Here is a 23,711-nt window from a genome sequence, read left to right as displayed (position 1 = left end):
CATATCCTGAAAGTGTGAGACTGTGTTACTGATATATTTTCTTGAACACTTAAGGAGTTTTAAACATTTGAGATCTATTAATTAGAAGTCAGGCCAAAGGATGACTGTATTTTTTCAAAATATCTATGGGTTATCATCTAACATGCCCGCCACACCCTTGAAAGGGCTTCTACAGTTCCAGGAAAATGCAAATCTGTTTGACTTACTGGTCACTATTAAATTGGGTCCAGACGTTTTATAGGTCTGTAAAGTTAAATGCTAACTTACAGAAAACTGATAGGGTGCAAATGACTTTTTATCCAGTAGAGAATAGAACTCCAAAGACTGTAGGATATTAACCTGTTCTGAATCTAATTTACCAATCTTATTCCAGAATTCCTTTTGTAAATTGCTGATTATGGAGGCATCTGTTTCTCATATCCCTTTTCTTGAGCCTGTTTTGTCTTACTACTGGTTGCCACATATGTATTCACCATAATTTACATGAAATTATGTTTCTTAACAAAATTTCACTTTGACAGGAGGCAGTGGGATTACGGATTTCCTTTATACTTTTCTCTATTATCCAAAAATACCCCTGATTAACATATATTTCTAAACTGAAAATATAAACATTTGAAAAAATATGTGGTATATAAAAATCTAGCTTCGTGATGTTGCATGCATGCAAGACCTTGAACGCTCTACAAAGGAATCTAAGTGACTAAAGATGAAGCAGTTTTGTAATCGATAAAGCATTTTCTTTTCCATTAGTAGCAAAGTGATGGAAAATAAAGAAATAAAGCAAACTTTAGAAATATGAAATGCATATGCATATTGACATGCACTTATTGTAAATGTGATGAGAAAGGCAAGTTGGGGCTGAGAGCTAGGCTCATTACACTGCTTTCTCATACTATAAATGAAAGAATAGCAAATATTGGCTAGAATTCAATAACTTCCATGACCGAGATACATACTATAATTTGGATATTGATTCCCTTTGATAACCTTTCTTCTCAGGCACTGTCAAGACAGATATCAATAATTACTAGCTAATGCTCAAAGTTGGGCCACAAATTTCAACTTGAGCTAACTACAGAAGACACTCCACACTCACTTAAGCTTTGATAGTCACAAATACTGTCTGTGGCCACCCTACTTGTTTTCCCCTTTGAAATGAATCAGTTTTCCGGGAGTCCTCTGGGGTGCTGAGCCACAGGCAAAAGTGAAGCACAGGGAGAGGGCTCCCAGTTGCTAGCCGCTAAATAATGCTGACTGCACACATTTTATTTCTGTGTGAACTTCTGGGAAGAGAAAAGGGTGCTAGCAGCTGGATATCTGTAGTTCCTACCTCAAAGACATCCCCCCACACACCTAATACCGCAAATCATGCAGTTACCCTCGATTGTGAACTTGTTTTTTTAAGTAGAAAAGCCTGGAGGATGGTTCAGACTGTTTATACTTCTAAGTCTTTTTCTAAGTCAGAATACCAGCTGTGAATTCTGCCGTTTTGACTTGGGATGAAAGAAAGGAAAGAAAAAGTCTGGGAAAGGAGTGATGCTGGGAAGGAGGGGCATCTCTAATCCTTTCTCCTCCCCTGAGGGTCCCTATTTATAGTTTTTCCCACCAGTCTTTATAATGGGCAAAATTTATTCTTTTCCCTACAGAATGTCCCAAAGTTTCCTGATTATAAACAACATTTGAGGCCTTTTTAGAGAGAATATAATTCTAAACTAATACAATGCAAATCATACATACAAGTTCAAATTTTCAAATAGCCATATTCAAAGGGCAAAGAGAAGTCAATTTAAGTTTAATGATAATTTTATTTAATCCAATATGACAAAATATTATCATTTTAGCATGTAATGAGATAATTTACTTACTTTTATGTTCTTACTAAGTCTTCAAACCCAGTGTGTGTTTTACACTCACAGTACCTCTCAATTTGGGTGAGCTGTGTTTCAAGAGCTGAGTGCCTACCCCATGTGGCTCGTGGCTAGTAAACTGGACACTGAAGCTCTAGAGAGAGAACCACTAAAGTGGTTCTTACTACCAGACAACTTTGGAAAACACTTCTCTGCTCAAAGGAGATCCTGGAACTCACCCCAAGAATACCCCTCTCTCACTAACAAAGCTTGGATTAGTTCAGCATTGATGTGATACCACTGCAACTCAGAAGATACACAAGAACTGTAGCATTGACACAAATGGGCCACTGCCAATTGAAGCAGAACATAGGTATTTTGACAGTGTTGCTTATGGTAAAATACATTATTTCATTGCTGCACGGGTGTACCACTAGTGACTATGTCACTGCCTTAGTGTGGGGTTTCCTTTTAAGGATGGAACTATTTCTATGCCAATTCTAAATCCCCCTACACCCCCAGGAGGTGATACAACTATCACCTCCTGGAAAGCTCCTTATCTCTCCAAAATTGGAATTTAAATAAAGGAAATACTTCCTATCTCATTGGGTTATTGGAGAAATAAATGAGAGAATGAGTGAAATGCTGGTTGGGTAAACAAAGCCGAAGATGGGGGAAGATGGTGAAGGTAACTTTCTGACCGTCATTACATTTCTGACCTCAGGGGATGACCCCTCACTTCTCACACCCTTTATTCCCTCTTCTCTTCTGTTCTTCCAACCTGTTGGGACGCTGCCCTACCTCCTAACCCATGGCACCCTGCTTTTGGCCCTTTCTGGTTGTAAGTTGATAGTTAACAATGATACAGGGAAAGTCACCCACTTCTCTCTTCATTAACAGTTCTGTGCAAAGAGAAGTTTTGACTTCCAAGTTACCAGCAACCAAAAAGTAGAAATCCCTGAGAACTGCAAAATGATTACTGAAATGTTGGCATTGACAGTATATGAGGGCCTGTATTTCTCAAAAGGAATATTTATTTTAAAAGAGGAAATTAAGGACAGAATATCACTATACAGACATTCCTTTACTTCTTTTTTGAGAAGGCACACTTGTTTTGTTTTATTGCTAGATTCTTATTTCCTGAAATAATATACAGCATACAGAAGATCCTCTACAAATATTTGTTCAATTTCTATACTGGGAGAACTGAGTGGCAAAATTCAAACAGCTAAGAGCCCATGCTGGTAACTACTCTACAGTATGGCCTTCTTTGTCGCTGAGAGCTTAACATCCAATTTGGGAAAAGCTGAGAATAATATCCAAAATAACATTTGTTTCCTTCCTATGTTTTTAATTAGAGTAATGCCATCTTTTATAGTAAGACCCTTGAGTACTTGATGATCACAGAAAGTCCATCTTACTCAGATTTGCTGCTCTCTTCTCTTTTTCCTAAGATTTTTAAAATTTTATTTCTTTTAGAGAGAGAGAGAGCACGAGGGGGAGGGGAAGAGCTGAGGGAGAGGGAGAGGGACAAGCAGACTCCCCAACTCTCCATGACCTTGAGATCATGACCTGAGCCAAAATCAAGAGTCAGATGCTCAACGAACTGAGCCACCTAGGCACCCCTTGCTGCTTTATTTTCAAGCACAAAGCACACATACACAACACCTTCAGATGGACATGGAAACAGAAATAAACAATTTAAACATTTTTTATATGTGGAATTTATGGAAAGAAAATAAGCACGACAGGATCACAAAATCCGTGAAATATTTTCCTCTAATAACGAGTTGAAGCTGTACTTTTCAAGTATGCTAAGCTACAGTTTCCCTTACGTAACTAATGAATCATTGAACACTACATCAAAAACTAATGATGTACTATACAGTGGCTAACTGAACATAATAAAATAAATAAATAAAATTAAGATAAATTAAAAAAAAGAAAGTTCTCACCAAAATCACAATGTGCATGCCTAGGAGCTATTCAAGAAACCACAAGTGCCCTAAACAAGCTTATCTTCAAACTTGTAAACCTTGTCCAGACACTTCTCTGTTTGAATATATTCAGTAACTGTTATTTATAAGATAAAAGACAGATTTGTATGTGTATCATATCATGTCTTTCACAAAGTGTTCCAGACCAGCTGTCCAGCCTATCTGATCACCCTTCACTGGGAGCCTGAGCTCCCTAAGCTATTACCATTCTCCCAACAACCTACCTTTTGTGAGGTTACCTGGCCTTTGACCATGTGTTCCCCCAGTCAAGGATACTCTGTCCCCTCAATCTCTGATCAACCTGCCTATAAGAAGTGAGGACTTCTTTGTCTTTCCCAGACAGAGCTCATCATCCCCTCCTCCTTGTTCCCATAGGATTTTATAAATACAATGAGTACAAATTCGAGAAGAATTGTGTCATACAAACTTTAATGTTTATCCGTCCCTCTCTCCCTGCGCTAGACTAACTTCCTGGAGTGTTGGAACTGCGATTGATCCCTTATGCCCTCACGTGGAGGCATGTGTGTGTGTCTCCTCCACTGCTATAAGGCCACTGTGCAAACGAAGCCCTGGTTTGGCTCAACAATGAAATTTTGGTATGCAGCACTGTCCTGACACTTGACAAAAATATGCTGAATGAACAAAAGCATGCTGTTATCATGAGCTGTGTAACGTTAAGGGAAACAGTTTTGCCTTGAAGAGACCATATATGCCATGGTGAGTTTTCTCCTAAGGGTATTTGGAAAGGGAGGCAACTACTCAATCCTAGGCTATGATCTTCAAAATGTGGCTACTCTGAGGGAATAATGAGCCTTTCACTGTCAAAGTTTTCTCAGGGAACATCAGCCTTCGCTACACACAGTTGAATGCTTGTGTTTTCCATATATGAAAGCTGCCTGCCAAATTCTGCCCTCCTGCCAAGACTCTACATTGATTCCAAATCAGGGAGAAATAAATAATTGGCCCTTCCTCTTCTCTCCCCTCAGTAATCTGCTTCTTACAGTAATAAAGGATTCCCCAAATCTGTATCTCAACAAGATTAATATGAGAATGACAATGTAATTGAAAGTGCTTCATAAATTATAAAGTGCCTTGTTATGTTATGACTAATGTTATTGTCATCATTAACAACTCTAACATTATCTCTAATAAAAATGATAGCCCTTTCTAATACTCTGATTTTGATATACTAGGAGTCAAATTATAATCCATAGTAATAAAGTGTTATGTCTCACCCTTACTGATAATAATATGATAAGAAGGGTTAAACAGGGCTATACTTATCACTAAATAACATTTTTATGGATGGAAGAAGTTTCATCTTTATCACTTACTATCCTTAACACCTTTTTAGAAGGGCCTTGTCCTGTGGTGATTGACAAGAATTATTCCCTTCATTAGTTTCCTCAATACTTTATTAGACAGAGCTGCAATTTTTTATTATTTATTTATTTGTTTGTTTATTTATTTATTTTTGCTTAACATCTCTAAATTCTAGCTGATGATCAGTAAACTACACAGTATTCAGATCCGAAGGCCTTTACTTATTAACCTTGTGGTTTGGGTTAAAATATTTAACCTTCCTGAATGTTTGTAAAAGAGTTTTAAGAGGGGAGGGGGATGGGAGAATGGGATAGGCTGGTGATGGGTATGAAGGAGGGCACGTATTGCATGGTGCACTGGGTGTTATACGCAAGTAATGAATCATGGAACTTTACATCAAAAACTAGGGATGTACTGTATGGTGACTAACATAATAAAAAATTATTAAAATTAAAAAAAAGAATGCCATTTCTACTTATCTTGCTGAGACTTTTTTTTTTTTGACAATCACATCAAGTAATATCACTTGTAACCTTTACAATAGCAAGGCACTTAAATAAACTTTATAAGCTACTGCACTTAAATAAATTTTGTATTATATTTTCTGGGCATGTTTTTCTTTTTTTTGTAAAATTGATCTTATACCATCTTCCCAAATTATCCATTTCTTAAACTGGCTTCTTAATTTAAAAAAAAACAAAAACAAAATTCTTCTCTCATACTCATCACATTACTACCTTGTAATGCTCAATCAGAAAGAGCCCAGCACACACACACACACACACACACACACACGCACACAGGATTGAAGTAGCAACAACAAAAATCTATGAAACAATTCTCCAGTATGTGTAATGAACCCTAATATTTTCTATTTTGCTTCACCCAAAACAAATGCTGGTGGTGATCCACAAACTGATTCATGATTCACAGTTTGGAAAATACTCATCCATTAAAAAACAGAACAAAACAAAAAAAAAAAAAACAAAAATGTAACCAACAAAAAAAGGAAATGATGTCCTTAACATCATTTCTGGCCATTTCTTCCCAGGTATCCGTGATCTGTCAAGAGTACTTTTCATTGTGTCCTACCCATATCACCATTTTTTAGAACACCATCACTTTTCAAATATTTCCCCCTTTTTCTGAATGTAGCCTGCTCTTGCTCATTTCCCTTATCACCTCCTCTGCAAAGCTCTTCCAAATCTTCTAGCCAGTTACTTACTTCTTTTGTTCTCCCTTCCCTGACTCCCCTGATACTATACCTACTTCTATTACACTTCTTAGCTGCCATTTTAATTGCATTAATGTCCATCTGCTGAATATACCATTATGTGAAAATCATTTAAATGTTCATCGACTTGGTAAACCTTGCATTCTCCGAATAGACTGGGATTGTGTCAATTTTAACATCCTGAGCACCTCGTATGTCCGACACACAGCAGCTCCCCTCTCAAAGTTTACTGAATAAATGTATTGATTTTAAAAGTTAATTGAAATACAAGGAATTGTCAGGGCTAAATGTTCAAATTAGAACTTAATGGTGGTACACACGTTCTCTAAAATACATGTAATCTTATGGGAAGATCCATCTCTTGGGTAGGACAACTGTCATGGTCTCCTAGGCCCCATGCATGGGGGAGTGGTTGGTGTCATGTGCTTCTCTTGTCTAAACATCATTATAATTCTACTTCAGAATTTCTGTTCCTAATGATATCCCAAGGAGACTATGAAATATTTCAACAGTTCAGCCTCTTTTCAATGATATTATCTTTGGTGGTTATGTACTGGTTGAATTGCCCTTAATACTCTTCTATGGATAGCCCTGGTTATGAGATTAAATTTTCAAATTCCTATGAACTAGGACTTAGTAGAGTTTGTTCCTTATAACATACATCTTAAACAAATGCTCATAAGCTTTGGTTAAAGAAATTAATAAGCAGTACAGTATAGTTTAACAACTGTTTTGTTAAAATTAAGGTTATTTCACCAATCCATTATTAGTATTTAAAAATACATGTATTGTCCTTTTGTAAGCACATACAAAAGCCGTATATTATTAAAAACAAATAGAAATTCAAGGATGAAATGTTTGAAAGAATCTATTATTTGAATATAGCAGTAAAATAGGATTTTTAAGATAAATCCATGTTAACTAGGATTTACAATACAAGCCTGTACTATTAGTTGTAATGCCAGGATTTAGAGAACTAGACTGGAACATCAAATTTATTCATTTTCACAGCCTGCAGACATTTTAATGTCTGAGTAGCAATAAGAACAAATTACCTAAAAACTTTTAATAGTGTATAATAAATTAAGACTGAATGGTAATGGAAAAGTGGGTACAACAGGACAAAATTATGAATCTCGTATAATGATCCAACAACACTTAAAGCCTGGAAACAACACTGGTATTCTGGAATATATGACCACAGTTGATCCTAATTGTTTCTCTCCTGTCAAACAGAAATTGCACATCAATATCAAAGTATTGCAAACTGTTCATTACATGCAAATAGTTATGTTTTGCAGGCTTTCCAAGGGGACTCAAACTTCTATATAAAAGGAACCAGGCTAGACAGAGTTTCTCTAATGATGCTAAGTTTCCTTTAGTTCTTCATTGATAAGCAACAGAAATTGCCTCTGCTAATAAGGAGATTCATGGTAAAGAAATGGAAGGGTTCACAGGACTGAAGGGAAAATCAAAGTATCAAGCTTGGAACAGGCAGGACTCCAGAGAGTCCCCAGAGTAGGAGTCGTTTGCTGTTCTTGATCAGCCATTCTCATTAGAATGAATAAACTCCAACCTTATCAGTTACCACAAGATTAAAAGTCCCAAGAAAAAAATATGATTGGCCAAGCTTAGGACCTACACTTAGGACCACTGATATGGTGAGAGAAAAGCTCCAGCAGAACAACCTTTAGAACTCTCTTGGACAGAATACTTCATTTATTGTCCCACTAAGACTGTGCAGGTACCCAAGAGCAACTGGTGGCACTGTAAGACAGTTGCTATACACTTTTCAAAATGCCTAAGTCCACCACACATTCTTTAAGTGACTTTAAAAACCTCTTTTGCTTTTTAATCAAACCCCTTCTCTTAATTCATGGAGTTGAAACTTGACTTACAGGTACCTGGGTGGCTCAGTTGGTTAAGCGTCTGCCTTCGGCTCAGGTCATGATCCCGTGGTCTTGGGATCAAGCCCCACGTTCTCCCTTTCCCTTTGCTCTTCCCCTGCTTGTGATCTTTCTCTCTCTCTCTCTCAAATAAATAAAAAAATAATCTTTTAAATAGAGAAAGTTGACTTAAATAACAAGCCTATTTTGATTTCCTCTTTTTGTTACCACGAATTTCAATTTGTTTTATGAACATGGCCCAACTCCATTTCTTATATCAAATAACAAAGAATGCTTAAAGAGAAGGTAAAAAGGGACACTTGGATTTTTATTGCAACTTATTACTCTATCTTCTAAAGCAAGAGTTAGTAAACTTTTTCTATTAAGAGCTACACAGTTCCCATTTTAAGCTTTGCAGGCCAGGCAGTCTCTGTAACTACTTAACTCTGCCTTTGTAGCAACAAAGCAGCCATAGACAGTTTGTAAATAAATATGTGTGGTTGAGTTCCAATAAAACTTTATTTACAAAAACAGGTAGCTGGCAGGATTTGGTCCCATAAGTTTGCTCTTCTAAAGAATTTAATATCCTTAGGATCAATATTAAGTGTAATACATACTGTATTAAAATTCATTTCATTGCAAGTACTCTGAGGGATATCACAGGTGAGATATTTACTTAACAATAATAATGAGTTCAATATTCTACATGAAGTCCTAGAATCTATGGGGTAGCACATTTGTCTATTGTTTTAGTTTCTCTGCAATATTCCTCAAAATGAGTCTAAGTAAAATGAAAGCCTGAACCTGGACAAAGAAGGGATTTAAACTTGAAGGACTACATAGTCATAAACTAAAATTATGTACTGACAAAAAGTAATAGTGAACCAACGAAGCCTTAAAAGGGAACATGCTACTATATAAATACGTATCCATCTCCAACATATCTATTTTTTCTTCTCCCCATATCCCTGAGTCATTCCTCTTTATTAGTTTTGATCAGAATGGCTTAATACAAATTAATTGCCAGTAAAGTTCTGTCAATTATAGCCTCATAAAAGAACAAGAATTTTAAAATTTGTGAATTATGATATTTGCAAACAATCCTGGTCTCTGGCTTATACCTGTAATTTGGTTATAGAGTAGGAAGATTTACCATTTTTATGACTAGATACTTGCTATTCAGCTTGAGGAATAGTTCATCCTGAACCATCTCATCTGTGAACAGGCCTTTTGTCCTATAATTTGTCAATTTTATCATTTTTCAAAATTTACAACTTATGTCAGAACGTTTTCTCACTCTCTGTGTGACTTCTTCATAGCTAGCTCTTTCCTTGTGCTGCCTTTCACAATATTGCTCTTTCCTGGCTCCCAAAGTCATGTTTTCTCAATTGAGTTTGGGAATCCTGGAGGTGTAATGGAGGGGTGTCAAAAAGGACTAGGGAACAAAAATAAGTGCTGTAGAAAAAAACACTCCTGTGTCCCCGAGGCTGGTTCCAGGACTTTCTGGAATAATGACACCTGCCATGTGTTTCCACCTTAGCCTTAATATGCTAAACTCTAGAAGCTGTTAGCTTATTAAATGAAATGGGCTTCTTTGCCAGCTCCGTATCCCTAGCAGTCGGCAAATCCTTACATGCGGTAGGCTCACACTAAATGTTTGTTGAATGGATTCGGGTATTTATGACATGCTCAAGTAGTAAGAGAATGGAGCCATCATACAGTTTAACCATCAGCAAATATGAAAATTTCAAATACTTTGTACAAAGAAGAGTACAGGGCAACTCAATATAAGGGAGCATTTCTTGGACACCAGATGGGGTAAAAATGGAAGGAAGGACAAGTTTGGGGATAGTCTACCTAAGCGAGTAAGACGATGAATATATAATTCTTCCATTTATTTCATTATTAATTATAATGAGTATTATATGTACTACATACAAGGAGAGTATTCTATTTTTGAAAAAGAGAGAGAGAGGGCAGAGCAGAGAGGAGGTGCACAGGGAGAGGGAGAGAGAGAATCTTAGGCAGACCCTACACTGAACACAGACCCTAATGTGGGGCTTGAGCTCACAACCCTGAGATCATGACCTGAGCCAAAACCAGGAGTCACGTGCTTAACCAACTGAGCCACCCAGGCACCCGTTGGGAAGACTGTTCTAAGTGCTGAGTAGATACCTGTGACCAAGAAAGACCAAGGCCCTGCAAGGTTTACATTCTAGTTGGAAATACAGGTAATAAACATGCAAACATATATTACAATGTTAGCAACTGACAGTGTTACAAAGAAAGTGTGTGTGTGTGTGTGTGTGTGTGTGTGTGTGTGTGAGAGAGAGAGAGAGAGAGAGAGAGAGAGAGAGAGATCTCATCAAAGATGAGAGAAGTTACAAAAGGCCATGTCTGAGAAAAAACATTAGAGCACAAATGTATATAAAAAAAGAGAAGTGTACAAAAATCCTGAGAGGGAGGGGATTGAGACATAGCAGATAAGAACTGGAGATAGGGCAGAACCCCCAAGCAAAGAGAAAAGCAAATTTAATCATAGGTAACAGGCATTGGAAGGGTAAGAAACCATGAGAGAAGAAACAGCAAGACCAGTGTGGCTAGAACGTCCTCTTTGCAAACTATTGCACTTCATGAAAATCACTTATATTAGCATTAATCTTATGCTTCATCAAATAATAATTTTGAATTCACATTGCTTCTATGTTGATGTGAGTTTTTTTTTCAATTTTCTTTTTTTTTAAAGATTTTATTTATTTATTCGACAGAGATAGAGACAGCCAGCAAGAGAGGGAACACAAGCAGGGGGAGTGGGAGAGGAAGAAGCACGCTCCTAGCGGAGGAGCCTGATGTGGGGCTCGATCCCATAGCGCCAGGATCACGCCCTGAGCCGAAGGCAGACGCTTAACCGCTGTGCCACCCAGGCGCCCCTTTTTTTCAATTTTCAATTTGCAATTAGCATGCTTCACTTTTATTTGCAGATTCTTACTCTCTTGATAATTTCTTACTCTAAGACTGGGGATCCCTTAGGGATGACATTTTTTTCATGCATTTTAAGCAGTTCTTTACTGCTATGGTTATTACAATAAGTTATAGTTTTGGTTCTTGCTTCTTTCCAATAATGGGTGGCAATCTGTCATCTTCTTAAACATGCCATGCTGGACAACAAGAACAAGCCATTGGAATTATCCAATTATTTTAATATACTTATTTTATGAAAGACACATTTGATAGGCAACTATTTAGAGCCCCTCTCTGGATTTCTGCACTGTGCCAAACCCCCAATAAATCTGTTATTTACTACTTCTGAAAAGATGCATAGGAGCCAAGAAGTTGTAGAGGAGTTTCTAAGCAGTAATAAAAGGCTAACAATATTTACATAAGAATGAAGTGTCCAACTGTTTCTGTTTTAAAAGACTGAATTGTCCTGCCACGACCAGTTAATAACATTGAAAAGTTCACTGTAAGATGTATTCCCATGTTTATACAATGCTGTAACCCTAAAGCACGTGATGAGAGACAAATTCTCTTCACACTAAATTTTCATGCTCATTCCCTTACGTTAGTTTGTGTCCTTTAGTTACAGAAACAGGGACTACCAAACAAAACTTTATTACTGCTGGGGAAATATAAAGGGCCAGCAATAGTATGAATTACTCTTAACATCAGGGTCCCAATGAAGGGCAACAGATGGCAGAAATTTTTACTCAAGTAATTTTTCCATCAAAGTTCCTATCAGCATTTGAGTCCCAGCAGTGCGGCTGTTAAGAAGCAGTTCAACTCATCAGCTAGCTGGTGAAAATCAGCACTGTAAAAGCCAACTGTATAGAAAACATACTTGTATTCAATTTGGTCTTTTATACCATATGCCTTTTTCTAGATAGCCTTTGATTTAATCCATATTCATTCAAAGTCATTCATCTCCTATAAAGTCATTCGAGGGAGTAGATGACCGATTAGGTATTAGAGTACCTACAAAGAAAAGTACCAAAACTTGCTCTGTGGCAGATAGCGTCAGGGACCTATGCACATCCATTCAGTTCTCTTTATTTCTGGCAAGCCAATGGGTTTTCAGTAATGACACCTGCTGCTTGAGGCCTTTCTGCACTGCAAACTGGGTGAGACTTCCTTTATGAGAAAGAGAGCCTTTTCATGGACCCACTTGTCTCAAACTTATGGGCACACCCTACCTAATTCCAGTGTGTTCTGTGAATCTGAACTTCTGAGACTTGGGTCCTTTAAAAAAGCAATGTGGATTTAATTTCCTCTATCACAAATAGCCAAGGTAAGGCAGATCTGCAGAGCTGCTAAACATAGACTCTTAGATTCTTCTTTCTTTGCCTCCCTCCCAACTCCAAGACACCAGTGCTTTTTTTTCTCCATTTATCGTTTCATCTGAGAGCTCACAGTAATGTTCTCATGCTATAACTACACAGTCTCTATGGAATTTTCCATTCTTCATTCAAGATTCCAATTTGAGAAAAGGCAAAGTATATTCTGCTTAACTGGGACATAAAATTAAACTAAGGTTTTGGGATTTGATGGTGAACATGAATACTACAACATGACATATTTAATCCATGTTGACTTTATCCTCAATCACAGTGAATTAAGATGTATCATTATGTTACAAAGTAAACAGCTTTTAATTGAATTTCTTTACAGCAATATATATAAATATATTGCACATGTACAATATGATATATATTATGGAGGAGTAAACGTGGTAGCATTGAAAGATATACCAGAAAACTAATTAACTTCACACTAAAAAAGATGATGTTTTGCTTAAAAACAGCAGTTAACTCATGTCAAAATAACACACTGCTGTCCCACTCCCTATGTTGGCTTAACATTTGTCAATTTAAAGCCTAAAAAATTTCATCTAAACAATCCCTCTTCTGTCTACTTCTTAAGTTGCTTTTAAAAGGAATTTCTTAAGATTTCAAGGTGTCATGCTTGTTCATGGCACCATTCTTTAGAAAGTGCTGTTAATTTTTATTTAGTCATCTGCTAATGGGAATTTGGGTTTTTTCCACCTTGTGGCTATTATGAATAGTGCTCCTATGAGCATTCATCTACAAGTTTTTGTTTGAACACATGTTTTCAAATCTAGGAGTGAAATTGCTGGGTCCTGTGGACATTTTATGTTTAATTTATTGAGTAATGGCAAACTGCTTTCCAGAGCTGAAATATGGTCCACTAAGCAGCATTACCCCATAAAACAAACAGGCTCCATTTCCATGAATAGCAAGAATATTCCCCTCTTTTAAATATTCGATCTAATGGTGATTTTTATAATTTCTACTGTCAACCTCAGGAATTTTCAACCCCATTAAATAAGAGTCCATATTTTAAAACTTACTGCTTTCTACTCTAGAAGAATGTGTAAAGCTCAATGTTAAGACACATTATGATTTCCACTTTCCTGTTTTCACTCAAGGTACTTGTTGGCATACCAATTCACTTTGTCACTATATGAGTTAATGTTATTTTCATAACTTTCTTTCATGGTGTTCAGCTTTCCCCTTGAAAACTCCCATTAACATTTCTTCTTGCTCTAAAATGAGTAGGCAGAAGTGTCAGCTATCTGAGGAGGATGTGTTTGGCTGAACTAGAATTTTCCTCAATTCCTAATCCAAGAGCTGTACTTTGAGAAAATGTCATAATTCATAAAAAGATAAAGTTTAATGAAATTGTCAGGTTGTCAAATCTGTATTTCAGATGGTTGGGGACAGTAATTCAGTAAATAAATTTTTGTTTTTATAAGTATAGGCTAATCACTTATAATTCAGTAAATAAATTTTTGTTTTTATAAGTATAGGCTAATCACTTATGAAGTGTGATTAGTTACAGTAAGATCTTTTGTTTAATGAGTAATTATTTTGTGGAAAATGTAGTTCTAAGTGGTACCTGCACATCTCATTTTTATTCCTTTTTAAGAGAAGAGATAGCAGAGGCACGGAGAGACATAAGACACTTTCCTAAGATTCTGCAACTATTAAGCTAAAAGAACTAGGATTTGAACCCACACTTTGTGAATGTGGCTTCCAACCTCTTAGCCAAACTTCTGAACTTCTATTAGAGCCTAATGTGGCAAGTCAATATTTTTGTAGGTGATAAAAATGTGTATATGTACTGTTACTCCTCGTGGAATGGATATACGAGAAGATGCATAAATAACTGAGTGCATGTATTAACAAATGAGTTTTTAGTGGCATATAACATAATTGATATATTCTCATGCAAAAAATTAATTTTAGAAAGAGATTTCCTATCGTGGCATGACACATTTTTGGAATATCTTGAAAAATGTGAATTCACATATTTAATTTTATCATTAACTTGGGACAGAGAAAAAAATCATTGAGTTGAATGGAACCAGACCATCTATCTGTTATTGGCAGTCACTTTATTTTGAATGACAATACCAAGTGTCAGTAGGACACTGTTTTATCTTTTTTCAAGTGAAAGAGTTAAATAAAATGCAGTTTGATAGAAATATATATAGAAAAGCATACAACATGTACATACTTTTTATTTTATTTCATATTTAGACATGATATTTTTGCTAAAAATTATACATACGAGGCTTTAAACTCCAGCGTATCCCTGTGTATGTCTGTTTAGTATATGGGCAGTTTGGTTGATTTTCCTCAAAGCAACCATTACTGGTTCATGCCAACAAATCTGTCTGCTACTAACAGGCACCATCGACATTCTGTTTCCTAAAATAATTTCTTAGCAAAAATTTAAACTCGTGCTCTTATTTGTTATTAATTAATAATGATTATGGCCAAGGTAGCTGAAATTATCAGAGATTCTATTTGTCTTACTAATGGTGGTACCTTACAGCGTCCTTCTGGACTTGTTTTCTGAGACTTAGCGGAATGGCAAGATAACCTTGGGCATGTTATGTACGTGTGTGTGCACGCATGTATGCACATATGCATGTGCATGATTTTGGAGCTTCCTAATCACTAGGGAAAAAAAAAACACCTTAAATGATTAGAGGATTTGCAATAGCATTTGCAGTTCCTTAGCTAGAAGAACTTTTCCTGGACATGCAGAATTCCCCTTCTTATTTCATGTGTAAGTTGAGTAAAAAACAGACTAAATAAAATAGTCTTTTTAAAAATTCCTCAATTAAGGGGAAAAGTTTTGATAAGATGTTTATCAATGTCAACTAAATGACACTGTCAAGAACTGAGGATCATTAGACATTCTCAAGGCATTTACAAGCATCGCACGGTTGTAAGAGTATTCAGAAGTATGTGTACTAAAAAGATGAAATGGCGTCAAAATCCTTTTGCTTGGATAGCCACTTCTGATCAAGTTGGAGTAACAGGGACCAGATTTAATCTCTTGGCTAAAAACTGAAGAAAACGGACAAAATATATGAAATGATGGTTTTGAAGACATTAGATACCTAGCAATGAAAGATACTGATCTCTGAGAAATTAGAAACAAATGAGGTGACTCCACAATTGTTGCCACTTACTGTCTGGAGAGAGTTCCAGGCTACGACAAAGGATAAAGAAACTCTCACAAAGCTAGGGAGTCTCTTTGAGTTGATGAGATGAAGCTGGGACTTCCAGGAGGCCAAGGTAGCTAGAGCTCACAGGGCAGAGTACCAAACAGGAGAAAGATACACAGAGAGAGAACACTGAAGATCCCCAGAGAGCGCCCTTCCAGGCTTCAGCTGAGTCCTGACCAGCTCTTAATACGTGAGCAAACTACACATGATGAGGGAGAGAACTATGCAAAAAGATGAAAAGTAACAGCCACCAGAGCTCACACACAGCTGGGAATAGTGCCTGTTCTTGCCAGCCATTGTGGAAAACCTCACCATTCACAGGGCATCATAGAGCATACTCAGAAGGGTTTTGCCCCAGTAGTGGAGCAAAATTAGCCCTAGACTTACGCTGTTCTGCTGAGAACTCATGAAGTCTAAAAGAGAGATGCTCAAGAGATCTAAATGCTTCCAAGTAAATTAACTGTGTCCCAGAACAAAGATCAAGAATGTTTATCGGCACAAAAATACCAAGCACTCAACAAGTTGTAATTCACAACATCTGGCATCCAGTCAAAATTACCATTCGTCGAAAGAAGCAGGAAAAAAAGAACTATAATGAAAAGAAAACTTAATTGAAAATGACCTGAAATAGACACAGATGATAGAATTAGTAGACAGGACATTATACTGGTTGTTATAACTGTATTGCGTATTTTCCAAAAGGTAGAGGAAAGATTGACAAATTGAGGAGAGACATGAAAGATGTAAAAAGACTCAAATCACACTTCAACGAGGTGTTGAATCACAGAAAACAACAGTGTCCGCAGTTAAAAATATACACTAGATGGGATTAATCACAGATTAGATATTACAAAAGATAAGAGTGGTCAATTTGACAATATAAATCATGTAATACGAATTACACAGAAAAAAGACTGCAAATAAAAAGAACACAACATTAAAAATAATGACTTAAAAATTCTAAATTTGATGAAAACTAAAAACCCATAATTCAAAGAAGCTTGACAGACCTCAAGAACAAAAACATGAAGAAAATTATACCAAGGCACATCATAAACCAATTGCTCGATTTCCAAAAGTACTCCCTATTAAGTCTTCTGTTAGTCTCCATCTCAGGGGGGGGCCTCCTGAAGATGCTGACCTGAAATACCAAACTCCATATCAAAACAACTACTCTCTAAGGAGTAGAATGGAAGTATACATACGCTTCTGCATGGCTTTATATTTTTATAGTGAGTATATATTTTTTAAATAATAAAAAACATTAAAATGTATAACTACCTTGTGTAGGTTATCTCTGGAAATGGCAAGAGGTTTAACATCTCCTCAAGCACACCTTAATGGCACATATTTTTGAGACCTAGTAATGCTGCGTTAGCCCCAAATTCGCTTTAGTACTATTACAAAATGTATTTTCTATATGATGGCAGATTGGAAAGCCTTGGATTTCCTCTATCTTCAATGCCAATGCTAACGTATATACAAGTTTGATGGATATACACACAAGTACACAAGATTTTAAAATTATTCACGTTCTATGTTTACACAGCTTACCTATATGTATGTGCTTACATGCTTACCTTCTGTACATATTTTTGCTATGCAAGAAATTATATGAGAATAGAAAACTGTAAAGTTGAATGATGTTGCTTTTATGAATCCTGCATTTTGAAATGTCTGAACTTATAATAAATTACCTTTTTCTTTGCTTTCATCTGTCTTAATCAGTACTTTATGGCATTAAAAATTGGCCAGAACTCAAATCTGCTTGACTGAAAATTGATACATGAACAATTTTAGCTAAAAAGTTACCAAAATACTTTAGACTTGGTGTAATAAACCGAGTATTTCTTATACCTTAACTATATGTTTTATAACCTAAGATATAACCTCCAAATTCTAATTTATCTTTATCTGCATACTCAAAAGATACAGCAAGTTGAAATTAAAGTGTACACTGATTATAATCTATATGTTGCATTTCCATTAACATAAACCATAATAAAGTCAATAAGTACCACCAATTAACTATGCATTGTTTTGGCCTCTGGACTATCTCAGAAGGCATTCTGTCAATAGAATATATAGAAATATTGCTACATCACCACAGTTGTCTCCAGGGAAACAGAACTGTAAATTTATCATGATGGATATTTCCAACAACTACATTATTGCTAAGTATACCACAAGTTCTCCTGGACAGGATTCAACATAAGGCAAAAACACACACTGCCCCAAAGCCATGGGACATCCTGCTACAAGATTCTTCCCTGTATCACAGATTCAATTACATTTTGCAGTTCATCAGATAAACCGGTTAGATCTAGGCTAACTCTCACCCTGACACAAATAGTCCACAGCACAGGCTCCCAACATGGTCATCCTGATGGATGTTCTAGTACATGTAGTGATGACAACAAAAGTGGGGAATTATAAATTTCCATCCCCTTCACAACCTGAACTTGAAGAAGTTACACAGTTGCGATATTGTGGCAAAGATAAAGACAGTTTGAAAAAAAGAGATCTTAAAACCTTACCTTCAGATACCATTTGTATTTGGCATGTTCCCAATTCTCAGGAGTTTGTGTCTTTTTGAGAAACTGTTCAGCCTCGGTTAGCCATTGATTAAGTAGCTTCATATCATAATGAAACCGCCGCCATTTTTCCACAGATCTGTCAAATTGCCTAGAGGCAAAAAATATAGACCGAGAAAAATAAATGGATTTACATGGACACCGCATATATGTTATATTACATGGACAAGAATATTATTTTGATAGTTTCTCACATTTGTAGATTTCAATTTCAATTAACAGAAATAAATGATACTGAATAAAAAGGATGAATTAAAATAAAAGGCTGTAATTTTTGCTTCAAAATCAAACACATTTCTTGACTGAAACAAAGATAAAAACAATAATTATGGAGTATTAACATTTTCTTCCCTATGAGCATACTTAATTTAGAAAAATCTAGGAATTTAAAAAATATATTAGCATCTTAGAAATTAAGCATTTCGAAACTAGATATTCAATAACAATGTATTTTTTTTTTGATCAAAATCTAATTATCTGCACTGGGTGTTAAATGTAAATGGTGAATCACTAAATTCTACTCCTAAAACCAATATTACCCTTTTTGTTAACTAACTAGAATTTAAATAAAAACTTGAAGCAAAAAAAATCAAATTATCTCCTGAAGCCTATCAATTTCCATATTACCTTTGATCCAAAAGAGTGTATTTATTCATTAAGGTCCTCAAGCATCCAGGATGACAGATGTAACCAACTAACTGATATACTAGTCTAAACCAGGTGATGAGTGTTGTCTTCCTTTAATCTTTTTGTTTTATTGTATCTGCTAATATTTTCAATTGGAATGCTGAAGGAACTCAGTACAAAGTACTGTGTTAATATTGCACCTGGAAAGAATATTAAGAAGGAGGTACTTGGTCATGTTCTGGTCACAGAAATGACTGAGACAGAAATGAGCCAGGGTTGTATGTTAACCTTAAGACAGTTGCACATAAGAATAACCAATTAAACCAGTATCTTTGTGGGTGGGATCCTGACACATTTTTAAAAGCACCCAAGTGATTCTAACGTATAGTCAAGGTGAAAAACCTTCTATAAAGTAAGCTTTATTTTTTTTAATAATAATAATTTTTTATTATGTTATGTTAGTCACCATACAGTACATCCCAAGTTTTTGATGTAAAGTTCCATGATTCATTAGTTGCGTATAACACCCAGTGCACCATGCAATATGTGCCCTCCTTAATACCCATCACCGGCCTATCCCGATCCCCCACCCCCCCTTCCCTCTAAAGCCCTCAGTTTGTTTCCCAGAGTCCATAGTCTCTCATGGTTCGTTCCCCCTTCTGTTTACCCCCCCCCCTTTCTTCTTCCCTTTCTTCTCCTACCGATCTTCCTAGTTCTTATGTTCCATAAATGAGTGAAACCAAAGTAAGCTTTAAAGTCTTAAGTGGGTTATAAACTACTGGGTCTCCTGGGGTCTGTCCAAACAGGTATTTGCTAGCATTAAACCAAAAACCATCCTGAGAATTTCTGGCTGTGGGGCTACCTCAGAGTCCAGGGGCCTGTAGAAGTTCTCTGAGGTCTACTCTTAAGATGCAGTAGGTAATAGTTTTGAATATCTTGACATTCTTTCAGATTTCTATGTCCATTTAGGAAATTTAAATAATCTTAGAACTTAAATAATGCCCCAACTCCCTATTGTTTCAATGGGAAAGGAATGGAACTAATATTTCTTTTAACAGTTACTATGAGCTAGGCACTGGGCTCCAAGTTTTTACTTATTTCATGGACTCCTACAACACCCCCTACAACGTAACAGTTATTATTCCCATTTTCCACTGGAGAAAAGTGAGAGTCTGAGCAGTCTGCCAAAAGGTAAACAAGAATAAAATGACAGAAAGGGAATTCTAACTCAGATCTCTCTGGCCTCAGTGGTGCCTTTCATGGTCTTCCATACTGTTTGGTAGGATATCCTTTTTTCAAGATGAAGTCTTACTAGTTAAATAATTCAAAGAGATAGTTGTAGGGATTTTCTTTCTTCTTTATCATCTTCCAAAAAATGAATCAACATCTACAATGCGTTTTATCGGACACCACACTTGATGATTAACTATATTTCTTTCTTTTTAAAGATTTATGTATTTATTTGAAGGGGGTAGGGGCAGAGGGAGAAGGAGAGAGAAACTTAAGCAGACTCTGGACTGAGCACAGAGCCCAATGTGGGGCTCAATATCATGACCCTAAGATCAGGGCCCTGATATCACGACTTGAGTCAAAACAAAGAGTCAGACATCTAACCGATGGTGCCACCCAGGCACCTCAACTATATTTCTTACTTTAAATATACCCAAAACAGTATTTTGGTAGCATAACAAAGGCAGCAAATGGTAGCCAAAAGGGGTAGTCTTTAACTATAGATGGCTTAAAAATAAGAATTCTGCTTTTAATAATCAAGGCATTCTAGGGTTGATCAAATGTGATATAACCATCAGCCACCAAATGATCTTGGAAATATTTTGCGTGCTTAATGATAATTTGTTTTCATATATTTTCAGCACTATATAATACACAATAAATGACTTAAGAGTACATCTTAAGAATTTACTCCCATTATTTTTTTAAGATTTTTATTTATTTGAGAGAGAGAGGAGGAAGAAGAGAGGGAGAGGAACAAGCAGATTCCATGCTGAGTGCAGAGCCCAATGTGGGGCTTGATCTCTCGACCCTGAGATCATGACCTGCACCAAAATCAAGAGGTGGATGCTTAACAAACTGAGCCACTCAGGTGCCCCAAGAATTTATCCTCTTTAAAAGAAAATTGTACGTTGCATACGTCTCATAGTGACTCACATCACTGGAGTCAAAGTTTTGGTAAATGAGAATCTAATAAATGATTAAGCATAGTTGGTATTTTTCCATCTTGGTGAGACTACACTTGATTTCAATTTTCATTATATCTTTCTATATTGTTAAGTTTTTCTACAATGTGCATTTCATACTTTGATATTCAGAAAAAATACAGTAACTTCAAAATAATTTTAAAAAGCAGTTTCACATGCTAATGACTACCACCTCCAACTCTCTTCCTGCTACCACAGTTTGAGAAACAGGCAGAAGCTAACCAGAACACAAAGGAAGTTGACATTTGGTCACAATTTACCATTCCTCCACCTTTGTAGCAGTCATTAGTCCCCTTCTCACTTTGCTTTTCTCCCCCCTGATCCAACCACCAGAATTCCAGAATTATCCTCTTGCCAACTGTTTTCAGCTACTGGCAGGTGACTGTTTTTTCAACATTTGTATGTAAATGCCAACTCTTCATTCCAGGCTGCTGCACAGATGTGTCCCTCCACCATTCAGAGCACTAGCAGTTACTACCTTCCACTAGATTCCACAAAGTCTCTTCCCCCGCCAACCTCCATTCCTCTTCACAGATTACCTTTCCTCTAAATTCCCCCAAAGAAGAAAAACATAAGGGCCCCTACAATTGATCATGGTACCCCTAGCTCTGCAAGACACAGCCAGAGGTAGGAAGAAAAGGGAAACCTGCTGTAGGCCCAGGATCTCTATTTCCCATCCTTGCTCCAGGCTCACAAAAATGAGACAGGATGGACTTGTCAGCCACACAGGACTATCTGTGGTTCCCCATGCCCTGCTACTGCCTCAGGGCTGTGTGACTCGGCACATTAGTCCCATACTCTTGAAATGCCTTCTTGCCCTTTTGCTTCCTTTTCTCCAACTCCTGCAATGCACACTTTTGCATTAAGAGACTTGATTTGAACTACTTACACTGTGACTTTGTAAACATCTAAATCTAGAGTATTCGTTATAGCCTGCAACTGCCAAAACTTTGAAAACTGTAAAGTTGATATAATTTTATTATTAAAAGTAATGTTAAAATGAGTAATTCTATTCAAACAAAATATTAAAGAATAAAAGCCTGCACTTTACACGTGATGGCATTTAATGTGAGTAATAATATTTTAAACTCCATTTCAAGCATTGCATAAAATTTTAAAATATACTTTTCAGCATTTTAATATGCGTTGTTAACAGCAAAGTCTAAATCTATTCTTGAATTTACTACATAAAATTTCATTTTTTATCATGACTGCTTTGAAACTAAAACTCGTCCCCACCAAAGAAAATTCTGAATAAATAGACATAAATTTTGCTAGTTTTACAATGTTACATTTATAAGTTTAATCTCTAATCAGTCACTAGGCTCCCTAAACTACTCTCACTCCATTAATTGGACTGTCCAGGACTGAGGAAAAAGGCAGCAAGACCTAGAAATACATAGAGATATTAAAAATACCGTTCAGGAAAATAAATATAAGTTTTACCCTCTATGTTATTACCAGGGGAAAATATGTTGTTGCTTTTTTCCCTGGCAGGAAGAGGAAATGTAAAACCAACTAAATAAAGAACCAAAATGGCAGTTTAAACATATGGATAATAAATCAAGTGATTTTAAAATTTTACAAATATTAAAATTCTCATTCACTATGCAAGCAGTATTTAAAATTACACTGCTGCTTCATTTATGTGCGGCATAACTTACTTCCTGCTGTTCTAAATCAAGTTAGTCAGATTATTCTCAAGCATAAATTACATTTAGGGAGTAATTTAGGTACTTTGGGACATACTTTAACACTTTCAGGTCATTAAGGTGGTGCTCAATTCTATGAAATAGATTTAAATAAATAATATCCTAGTAGCCTTCTGACACATCCATTGTGGCTTTATACTTAAGTCTGCTAACTCAGCATTAGGCTGTTGACTGTTTCTTCCTACATATTTCATCTTCGATGAGGTGAGTGGGAGGTACCTTGGCTAAAAGCCTCATGGTCCAAACTGTAGGTGCTGATAAATAAAATTAAATTAGTTCTTTGTCCCAAATCATAGTATCTTACTCCTCCCTACCCACCCTCTTCCCCACTTTTCCAGTAATATAATTATGTAGTTAAATCTAAGTATGCTAGCAGTTATGAAGGTTTTTTTTCTGCAGAACCTGACCTACTCTGAGGAGCTCTCCCACGGCTTCAACTCTGACCACCTCTCTTATACCTTTTTTATTTTTCTCTCCTAAGGCACTGCCCCAGATTTCTAGGCTAAAGCGTGTCCTCTGATGTCTGTTTTTTTTTTTTAATACTGGACCCAGGTCCACTCATGTATAATTGACTGTCTCACTGCAAACACTCACTGGGTACAGGCTTGTACCTGAACTCACGACCTCATCTTTTCAAGCAGACAGACCTCAGTGGTCACAGTGCCAAGGTTGGAATTCTGACTTCATCATTTACTGTATGGCCTTGGACAAGTAAGTGACCTCTCTGAAAAGTGA

The 23,711-nt window shown here is 36.4% G+C and overlaps 1 protein-coding gene across 11 annotated transcripts in view; it reads right to left on the bottom strand.

Annotated features, from left to right (window-relative positions):
* Positions 1 to 23,711, bottom strand: part of DMD (dystrophin) — a 2,097,152-nt gene that overhangs the window by 1,049,664 nt on the left and 1,023,777 nt on the right. For all 11 annotated transcript variants that reach the window (XM_087859359.1, XM_087859361.1, XM_087859356.1 and 8 more), the window contains one exon: positions 18,365 to 18,512. In XM_087859359.1, the coding sequence (XP_087715485.1) occupies positions 18,365 to 18,512 (148 nt within the window). The remainder of the gene's footprint in view (positions 1 to 18,364; positions 18,513 to 23,711) is intronic.

The sequence above is a fragment of the Ursus americanus genome, chromosome X (assembly GCF_024610735.1).
Source record: "Ursus americanus isolate L20-20 chromosome X, mUrsAme1.1.p, whole genome shotgun sequence".
In the NCBI taxonomy this organism is placed as follows: Eukaryota; Metazoa; Chordata; class Mammalia; order Carnivora; family Ursidae; genus Ursus; species Ursus americanus.
This window is presented reverse-complemented; position numbering and strand designations above follow the sequence as displayed.